The 10,314-nt window shown below is 52.2% G+C and overlaps 1 protein-coding gene across 1 annotated transcript; it reads right to left on the reverse strand.

Moving 5' to 3' along the window:
* Positions 1-308: 308 nt before the first annotated feature.
* LOC144677746 (uncharacterized) lies at positions 309-9,867 on the reverse strand. The gene is made up of 5 exons (XM_078537774.1): positions 9,656-9,867; positions 8,441-8,560; positions 4,735-4,854; positions 2,442-2,584; positions 309-443 (listed from the first exon to the last, which is right to left on the reverse strand). The coding sequence occupies exons 1-5, from the start codon at positions 9,720-9,722 to the stop codon at positions 309-311; spliced, it is 585 nt and encodes a 194-aa protein (XP_078393900.1). The 5' UTR covers positions 9,723-9,867.
* Between the last annotated feature and the right edge of the window lie 447 nt (positions 9,868-10,314).

Below are 10,314 nucleotides of genomic sequence, written 5' to 3' on the forward strand. Positions count from 1 at the left end.
GCACACACACGTACACAAATGCACAGACACAGTAATGGAGGATAGAAAAAGGAAACTTTTACAACTATGGATAGTAACAGTACAAGAACCAGGGAGATTGAAATGAGTTGACGTGATTTACAGAGTCCGAGAAGAAAAAGTCCAAAGGGTATTTCAGATGTGACCGAGTTTAATCCTGAGTCCAGTGGAAGCTTACTGCACGCAAATTGAAAGCCTTGTTTCTGACAAGACAACTATGAAAACTCTGTAAGGAGTTGCTTCATTGGCTGCAAAAGCAGGCTGGTGATCATCTGAATTAGTGAAAGTTGCTAGAGAAATGCAGGACTTCTGTCCTGTTCCATGTCGCCGGACTCCTGCCTGGATTTATAATGGGGTTTTCCAATGTCAAACGTCACGCTGTCATTCCCACCTCCCACCACTGGTGGCGCTGTAGGGGGCTCCTCCTGGGGGAGAAGGGGAACAGATGAACTTTCACCTTTCGGACGTGGCCTCGGGCAGCTGGGGATTGTGGGGAAGGGAGGAGGGGCTGGGGATCTTTGGACAATCCTGACATTCTCGTTCTGTGTCCCAGTCTCTCTTCAGGAACAATATTTCTCAATATCAGCTGCCTCGACGCAGGGCAGTGCCCTTTTCTCACAGATGAAAGGGAAGTGATCGGTACAACTGGCATCATTCCAGCCGTTCATTCTGATAATGGCGCAGTTTTCATTTCCTTTTGCATTATTCGGTTCACCCTGCTCCCATCGGGTAAAACTGGGAAATGGGGAAATAAAAAATACCGATAAAAATCCGACACATTCCTGCACAGAATCAGCAAGATTCCTACAGCCCTGTACAAATCCCAAACTAATCCCACTGTCCCGCTCTCTCCCCATAGCCCTGTACAAATCCCCAAACTAATCCCACTGCCCCGCTCTCTCCCCATAGCCCTGTATCAATCCCAAACTAATCCCACTGTCCCGCTCTCTCCCCATAGCCCTGTATCAATCCCAAACTAATCCCACTGTCCCGCTCTCTCCCCATAGCCCTGTATCAATCCCAAACTAATCCCACTGTCCCGCTCTCTCCCCATAGCCCTGTATCAATCCCAAACTAATCCCACTGTCCCGCTCTCTCCCCATAGCCCTGTATCAATCCCAAACTAACCCCACTGTCCCGCTCTCTCCCCATAGCCCTGTATCAATCCCAAACTAATCCCACTGTCCCGCTCTCTCCCCATAGCCCTGTATCAATCCCAAACTAATCCCACTGTCCCGCTCTCTCCCCATAGCCCTGTATCAATCCCAAACTAATCCCACTGTCCCGCTCTCTCCCCATAGCCCTGTATCAATCCCAAACTAATCCCACTGTCCCGCTCTCTCCCCATAGCCCTGTATCAATCCCAAACTAACCCCACTGTCCCGCTCTCTCCCCATAGCCCTGTATCAATCCCAAACTAATCCCACTGTCCCGCTCTCTCCCCATAGCCCTGTATCAATCCCAAACTAATCCCACTGTCCCGCTCTCTCCCCATAGCCCTGTATCAATCCCAAACTAATCCCACTGTCCCGCTCTCTCCCCATCGCCCTGTATCAATCCCAAACTAATCCCCTTGTCCTGCTCTCTCTCTCCATGCGATGCTGGGACCCACCTCACTGGGGTCCCATCCACCCATTTCCAGTTTCCTTCACTCTCTCGATCTGTTAGTCCGATCCAGTGATCCCCAGGATTATTCTCGATAGATTTCTTTATGAAATTCTGCAGCAGATACAATGATGGAATGTGATCAGTTAGTATGACTGCCTTAACTCACACAAACGCGCACACACAACTGATCCCCAAAATACACCAAACCCTTCCTCAGGAAATTCTCCCTCATTCCCTCTGATTAAATATCGGGAAGACTGAAGCTGTTTTTTTCCATCTCTGTTCCAAACTCCATTCCCAAGTTACCGACTCCATCCTGGGAACTCTCTGAGTCTGAACCAGACTGTTCACAACCCTGGGGTTGTGTTTAACCTGGAGATGGGATTCCCACCCCATATCCACATCGTCACCAAGACGGCCTCTTCCCAACTCCGTAACATCGCCCAGAACCGCCCCGGGCTCAGCTCATCGACTACTGAAACCCTCGTTCATGTAGTGTAGAGAGAGCTTTACTCTGTATCTAACCCCGTGCTGTACCTGTCCTGGGAGTGTTTTATGGGCACAGTTTAGAGGGAGCTTTACTCTGTACCTAACCCCGTGCTGTACCTGTCCTGGGAGTGTTTGATGGGGACAGTGTAGAGGGAGCTTTACTCTGTATCTAACCCTGTGCTGTACCTGTCCTGGGAGTGTTTGATGGGGACGGTGTAGAGGGAGCTTTACTCTGTATCTAACCCCGTGCTGTATGTTTGATGGGGACGGTGCAGAGGGATATTTTCTCTCTATCTCATTCTGACAGATGCGTCTGTTATTCTTACCTGTTCCTGTTCTGTATTTATGATGATGAAGTGTGAATTTTGGGATTCACATTGTCGTTTTGCCGAGTCCCAGTTTACTCTCTCCGTTGAGAATCTATAGCAATGATGATTATGAACTTTCCAGCCGTTCGGACAGAGAGACTCTGCAAAATTATAAAGACTTAATTCAGAGAAATACATCGGGACATTAGGAACAGGAGGAGGCCATTCAGTCCCTCTCGATCCTATTACACAGGAACTGGAGGATCCCATTCGGCCCCTCTCGAGCCTGTTACACAGGAACAGGAGGAGGCCATTCAGCCCCTCTCGGGTATTTTACACCATTCTATTGGATCTGCTCTGTATCTTAACTCCCTCGGTTCCGTGACCCTCCATCCCCAACAACAATCTCTCAATCTCAGTTTTGACATTTCCCTTTGACCTCCGGCCCCCACAGTTTATTTCGGGGGTTGGGGGGGAGAGTTCCTGAATTCTGCTCCCCTTTCTGTGAAGAGGTGTTTCCTGATGTCCCCCCTGAACATCCTGGCTCGAATTTTAACCTTCTTCCCGCTTGTTCTCGACTCCCCCTCCCCGGCTCCCCCACAACCCACCGGATCAGAGGAAATAGTTTCTCTCCATCGACCCAATCGAATCTCTTTATTGCTTTAAACGCCTCGGGTCCGGTCGCTGTGGTTTTGTTTGTCAGCCTCAGGCTTCGAGTTCGGCTCACCCGCCTGCACCTTATCCAATCTCCTCAATCTGTCGGACAGACCCCCAGACAGGGGGTGGGAGTGGGGAGACAGGGAGTAGGGGTGGGGAGACAGGGGGTATGGGTGGGGAGACAGGGGGTAGGGGTGGGGAGACAGGGGGTGGGGGTGGGGAGACAGGGTATGGGGGTGGGGAGACAGGGCTTGGGGGTGGGTAGACAGGGGTTGGGGGTGGGGGAGTGGAGACAGGGGGTTGGGGGGGAGACAGGGGGTGGGGAGACAGGGGGTGGGGGTGAGGAGACAGGGGGTGGGGGGGGAGACAGGGGGTGGGGGTGGGGAGAAAGGGGGTGGGGGTGGGGAGACAAGGGGTGGGGGTGGGGAGACAGGGGGAGGGGGTGGGGAGACGGGGGGTGGGGGTGAGGAGACACGGGGTTGGGGGGGAGACGGGGGTGGGGGTGGGGAGACAGGGGGTAGGGGTGGGAAGACAGGGGGTGGGGGTGGGGATGGGGAGACAGGGGGTGGGGGGGGAGACAGGGGGTGGGGGTGAGGAGACAGGGGGTGGGGATGAGGAGACAGGGGGTGGGGGGAGACAGGGGGTGGGAGTGGAGAGACAGGGGGTGGGGGTGGGAGACAAGGGGTGGGGGTGGGGAGACAGGGGGGAGGGGGTGGGGAGACAGGGGGTGGGGGTGAGGAGACACGGGGTTGGGGGGGAGACAGGGGGTGGGGGTGGGGAGACAGGGGGTAGGGGTGGGAAGACAGGGGGTGGGGGTGGGGATGGGGAGACAGGGGGTGGGGGGGGAGACAGGGGGTGGGGGTGGAGAGACAGGGGGTGGGGGTGGGGTGATGGGGTGGGGGTGGGGAGACAGGGCGTGGGGGTGGGGTGGGGAGGCTGGGGAGGGTGGGGGTGGGGAGACAGGGCGTGGGGTGGGGTGGGGAGACAGGGGGCAGGGTGGGCAGACAGGGGCGGGGGTGGGGAGACAGGGAGACAGGGGGCGGGGTGACGGGGCGGGGGCGGGAGACAGGGGGCGAGGGCGGAGAGACAGGGGATGGGGGCGGGGAGACAGGGGCGGGTAGACAGGGGGTGGGGGTGAGGGAGGGGAGACAGGGGATGAGGGAGGGGAGACAGGGGGTGAGGAGGGGAGACAGGGGGTGGGGGTGGGGGTGGGTAGACAGGGGGTTGGAGTGGGTAGACGGGGTGGGGGAGGGGAGACAATGTGTGGGGTGGGTAGACAGGGTGGGGGTGGGGGTGGGGAGACAGGGGGTGGGGGTGGGGAGATAGGGGGTGGGGTGGGGGGACAGCGGGTGGGGAGGCAGGTGGGGGGAGACAGGGGGTCGGGGAGACGGGGTGTGGGGCTGGGGAGACGGGGTGTGGGGCCGGGGAGACGGGGTGTGGGGCCGGGGAGACGGGGTGTGGGGGCGGGGAGACGCGGTGTGGGGGCGGGGAGACGGGGTGTGGGGGCAGGGAGACGGGGTGTGGGGGCGGGGAGACAGGGGGTGGGGGTGGGGGTGGGGTTGGGGAGACAGGGGGTGGGGGCGATCCCAATGGGACAGAGTGTGGGATGGTGGGAGAGTGGGGAAGGGGGTGGGGGCCGACAGCACCAACTCACCCGAGTAGTTCCGGAGGACGGCGCAGAAGGATCTTCGGTCCTGGAGCGTCTGTTCAAGGGTCTCGGACATATTCCGGATCTTTCCATTCAGCCCCGTCATGTTCTTGTCCATCTGTAGGACTGAGAGAATCACAGGGTCATAGAACTTACAGGGTCAAAGAACCACAGGGTCTGAAGTGCACAGAAGGAGGCCATTTGGCCCATCGTGTCCGCACCGGCACTCCGAATGAGCGTTCGGACCCAGTGCCATTGCCCTGCCTTTTCCCCCCTGTACCCCTGCACATTGTATCTGTTCAAATAACCATCCAATGCCCCCTTGAATGCCTCAATTCAACCTGCCTCTCCCACATGACCAGGCAGCACATCCCAGAGCCGAACCGCTCGGCCTGCGAAAACGTTTTCTCTCACATCGCGTTTGATTCCTTCGCAAATCGCTTAAAAATCTGTGTCCTCTGGGCCCAGTGTGAACAGCTTCTCCCCGTCTCCTCTCTCCATCCCCCTCTTGACTCTGAACGTCTCCATCAAATCCCCTCTCAGCCTCCTTCTCTCCGAGGAGAATAATCCCAACCTCTCCCGTCTCTGCTCGAAACTGAAGCTTCTCATCCCCAGAAAATCCGTCTAAACCTCTTCTGCGTTTTCTCTCCAATGTGTTCAAATCCTTCCGATAATGTGGCTCTGAGCGGAAACACGCTGTGATGGGTGTGGGTTATATCAGAGTGTTACAGTGAGGGGTGTGGGGTATATCAGAGTGTTACAGTGAGGGGTGTGGGGTATATCAGAGTGTTACAGTGAGGGGTGTGGGATATATCAGAGTGTTACAGTGAGGGGTGTGGGATATATCAGAGTGTTACAGTGAGGGGTGTGGGATATATCAGAGTGTTACAGTGAGGGGTGTGGGGTATATCAGAGTGTTACAGTGAGGGGTGTGGGATATATCAGAGTGTTACAGTGAGGGGTGTGGGATATATCAGAGTGTTACAGTGAGGGGTGTGGGATCTATCAAAGTGTTACAGTGAGGGGTGTGGGATATATCAGAGTGTTACAGTGAGGGGTGTGGGGTATGTCAGAGTGTTACAGTGAGGGGTGTGGAGTATGTCAGAGTGTTACAGTGAGGGGTGTGGGATATATCAGAGTGTTACAGTGAGCGGTGTGGGGTATATCAGAGTGCTACAGTGGGGGGTGTGGGGTATATCAGAGTGCTACAGTGAGGTGTGTGGGTTATATCAGAGTGCTACAGTGAGGGGTGTGGGGTATATCAGAGTGTTACAGTGAGGGGTGTGGGGTATATCAGAGTGTTACAGTGAGGGGTGTGGGATATATCAGAGTGTTACAGTGAGGGGTGTGGGATCTATCAGAGTGTTACAGTGAGGGGTGTGGGATATATCAGAGTGTTACAGTGAGGGGTGTGGGATATATCAGAGTGTTACAGTGAGGGGTGTGGGGTATATCAGAGTGTTACAGTGAGGGGTGTGGGATATATCAGAGTGTTACAGTGAGGGGTGTGGGGTATATCAGAGTGTTACAGTGAGGGATGTGGGATATATCAGAGTGTTACAGTGAGGGGTGTGGGGTATATCAGAGTGTTACAGTGAGGGGTGTGGGATATATCAGAGTGTTACAGTGAGGGGTGTGGGATATATCAGAGTGTTACAGTGAGGGGTGTGGGGTATATCAGAGTGTTACAGTGAGGGGTGTGGGGTATATCAGAGTGTTACAGTGAGGGGTGTGGGGTATATCAGAGTGTTACAGTGAGGGGTGTGGGGTATATCAGAGTGCTACAGTGAGGGGTGTGGGGTATATCAATGTGTTACAGTGAGGGATGTGGGATATATCAGAGTGTTACAGTGAGGTGTGTGGGATATATCAATGTGTTACAGTGAGGGATGTGGGATATATCAGAGTGTTACAGTGGGGGATGTGAGATACATCAGAGTGTTAGAGTGAGAGGTGTGTGATATATTTCAATATTAGGGAGAATCATGTGGGACATATCAGAGTGTTACAGTGAGGGGTGTGGGATATATCAGAGTGTTACAGTGAGGGGTGTGGGATATATCAGAGTGTTACAGTGAGGGGTGTGGGATATATCAGAGTGTTACAGTGAGGCGTGTGGGATATATCAGAGTGTTACAGTGAGGGGTGTGGGATATATCAGTGTGTTACAGTGAGGGGTGTGGGACATATCAGTGTGTTACAGTGAGGGGTGTGGGATATATCCGAGTGTTACAGTGAAGCATGTGCAATATATGAGAGTATAACAGTGTGGATTGTGTGATATCAGTGTGTTAAAGTGAAGAATGTGTAATATTTCATAATGTTTCAGTGATGTGTGTAGGAACTATCAGACTGTTACAGTGAGGGGTGTGTGGTATATCAGGGAGTTACAGTGAGGGGTGTGGGATATATCAGAATGTTACAGTGAGGGGTGTGGGAACTATCAGAGTGTTACAGTGAGGGGTGTGTGATATATCAGAGTGTTACAGTGAGGGGTGTGGGATATATCAGAGTGTTACAGTGTGGGTTGTGGGAAATATCAGAGTGTTACAGTGTGGGTTGTGGGAAATATCAGAGTGTTACAGTGAGGGGAGTGGAATATAGCAGAGTGTTACAGTGAGGGGCGTGGGATATATCAGAGTGTTAAAGTGAGGGGTGTAGGATATATCAGAGTGTTACAGTGAGGGATGTGGGATATATCAATGTGTTGCAGTGAGGGGAGTGGGAACTATCAGAGTGTTACAGTGAGGGGTGTGGGGTATATCAGAGTGTTACAGTGAGGGGTGTGGGATATATCATACTGTTACAGTGAGGGGTGTGGGATATATCAGGGTGTTACAGTGAGGGGTGTGGGATATATCATACTGTTACAGTGAGGGGTGTGGGATATATCAGGGTGTTACAGTGAGGGGTGTGGGATATATCAGAGTGTTACAGTGAGGGGTGTGGGATATATCAGAGTGTTACAGTGAGGGGTCTGGGATATATCAGAGTGTTCCAGTGAGGGGTGTGTGATATTTCAGCGTGTTACAGGGAGGGATGTGGGATATATCAGACTGTTAGAGTGAGGGGTGTGGGGTATGCCTGAGTGTTACAGTGAGGGGTGTGGGATATATCAGTTTGTTTCTGTGAGAGGTGTGGGATTTATCAACATTTTACACTGAGGTGCGTGGTGTAAATCAGTGTTTTACAGTGAGGGGTGTGAGATATATCAGAGTGTTACAGTGAGGGGTGTGGAGTATATTGGAATGTTACAGTGAAGGGTGTGGGATATATCAGAGTGTTACAGTGAGGGCTGCCTAATATATCAGGGTGTTATAGGGAGGTGTGTGGAATATATCAGATTGTTACGGTGAAGGGTGTGGGATATATCAGATTGTTACGGTGAAGGGTGTGGTATATATCAGATTGTTACGGTGAGGGGTGTGGGGAATATCAGTGTTCTAGTGAGTGGTGTGGAATATATCAGTGTTAGTGTGAGAGGGTTTGAATGTATGAATAAACTACGCTACTGATTTAAATCTAGAGAGATGTTGCTGCTTCTCCCTTTAAAGTCTGACCTCACAAACTGAGGGCTTTGGTAAACACACCACAGCCTATTTCCAACATGAAAACACCCCTGCTTACGGACAGAGGGTGAGAAAATAAAGGAGTTCAGTATTGCCTCCGTTCAATCTCTGTAACAGGTTCAGTGTCAGATTCAGTTTCCTACCTTGGACTCTCAGCCCTATCGCAATAACCAAACTGATGATTAGGACAATGAGGCAGGCGATGCCAAGATGTGTTGAAGTTATTGATCTTCTTCCTCCAACTGGTTCCTGCCCAGTTTTACCTGGAATAGAGAAGTAAAGATTGACCCATGTTGAGCAACCCGTGTTACTGCACGGAACAGACAATGGTGACGTATCTACCCCACTTATCAAGAGAAACAACAACCACGTTACTCGTTTATATCCCTCGTTTCACATCCCAGTGCACGGTACAGGAGCGTTATCAAAGAGAATCGAACACCGAGTCACACAGGGAGATATTAGGGACAGGAAACCAAAAGCTCAGACACAGAGATCGGTACAAGGAGCGTCTTAAAGGAGGAGAGAGAAACAGAGAAATTGAGGCAGAGAGAGAGAGAGAGAGATAGATAGGCGGAGAGGTTCAGCGAGAGCTTTTTGCAGTTTAGGGTCCAGGCAGCTGAAGGCTTCGGGGAATTACCATAGGTACAGAGTAAAGCCCCTCTACAGTCCCTGTCAAACGCTCCCAAGACAGGGACAGCACGGGGTTAGAAAGAGAGTAAAGCTCCATCTACACTGTCCCCATCAAACACTCCCAGGACAGGTACAGCTCAGGTTTAGATACAGAGTAAATATTCCTCTACACCGTCCCCATCAAACACTCTCAGGACAGGTAGAGCACAGGGTTAGATACAGAGTAAAGCTCCCTCTACACTGTCCCCATCAAACACTCAGGACAGGAACAGCATGGGGTTAGATACAGAGTAAAGCCCCCTCTACATCGTCCCCATCAAACACTCCCAGTACAGGTACAGCACGGGGTTAGGTACAGAGTGAAGCTCCCTCTACCCTGTCCCCATCAAACACTCCCAGGACAGGTACAGCACGGGGTTAGATACAGAGTAAAGCACCCTCTACACTGTATTTATCAAACTCACTATCTCACTTTCTGTCTCTCTGCCTCTCTTTCTCTGTTTCTGTTTTTCCCTCTCTCTCAATGCATATTTGTCTCTCTCACTCTCCCTGTCTTTCTTTCTCTCTCTCACTCTTCTCATTCTCTCTCTCGTTCTTGCTCTATTTCTCTCTCTGTTTCTCCATCTCCACCTCTCTGTCTCTCTCCCTATCGCGCTGTCCCTCTCCTTGCATCTCTCTCTCTCTCCCTCTCTCTCTCTCTCCCTCTATTGAACAGTTTAACCTACGTTCACTGGGGGCTGTCGTGTTGTTTTTGATGTTTCTCGTATTCATGTAGTCGCTGTCCTGCTCCATGGTTTGTGTCTGAGGGGTCTCTCTCCTCCGTTCCTGTCCTGTCTGCTTCTCTCTCTCTCAGATGTGTCTCAGTCTTTCCTCAGACTCGATGTTAGGGTGAAAAGTTCCTCAAAACTGTTTCTGCCTCTTGGTTCCATTTCACAATGACACTTCCCCTGAGATGAGAATGAGAGGCTGGTTGTACTGACTCCAGGGGCAGCAGTCCCTCTCTCTCAATCTCCCTTTAGCTCCCTCCCCTTCCTTTACTTTCTCTCTGTCGCTCTCTCTCTACCTCTCTCACCATCTCTCTCTCTGTCTCCCTCTCTCTCAATCTCTCTCTCCATCTCTCTCTCTGTCTCCCTCTCTCTCAATCTCTCTCACCATCTCTCTCTCTGTCTCCCTCTCTCTCAATCTCTCTCACCATCTCTCTCTGTCTCCCTCTCTCTCAATCTCTCTTAATCTCTCTCTGTCTCCCTCTCTCTCAATCTCTCTCACCATCTCTCTCTCTGTTTCCCTCTCTCTCAATTTCTCTCACCATCTGTCTCTCTGTCTGCTTCTCTCTCAATCTCTCTCACCATCTCTCTCTCTGTCCCTCTCTCTCAATCTCTCTCAC

Source organism: Cetorhinus maximus, unplaced genomic scaffold (genome assembly GCF_964194155.1).
Source record: "Cetorhinus maximus unplaced genomic scaffold, sCetMax3.hap1.1 HAP1_SCAFFOLD_2971, whole genome shotgun sequence".
Lineage (NCBI taxonomy): Eukaryota > Metazoa > Chordata > Chondrichthyes > Lamniformes > Cetorhinidae > Cetorhinus > Cetorhinus maximus.

Coding starts and splice junctions, on each gene's coding strand:
- LOC144677746 (XM_078537774.1), bottom strand. CDS start 9,722: ATGGAGCAGGACAGCGACTACATGAATACGAGAAACATCAAAAACAAC. Junction 4,855..8,440: donor GATAGGGCTGAGAGTCCAAG/GTAGGAAACTGA, acceptor TGATTCTCTCAG/TCCTACAGATGGACAAGAAC. Junction 444..2,441: donor TAAATACAGAACAGGAACAG/GTAAGAATAACA, acceptor CTTCTCCCCCAG/GAGGAGCCCCCTACAGCGCC.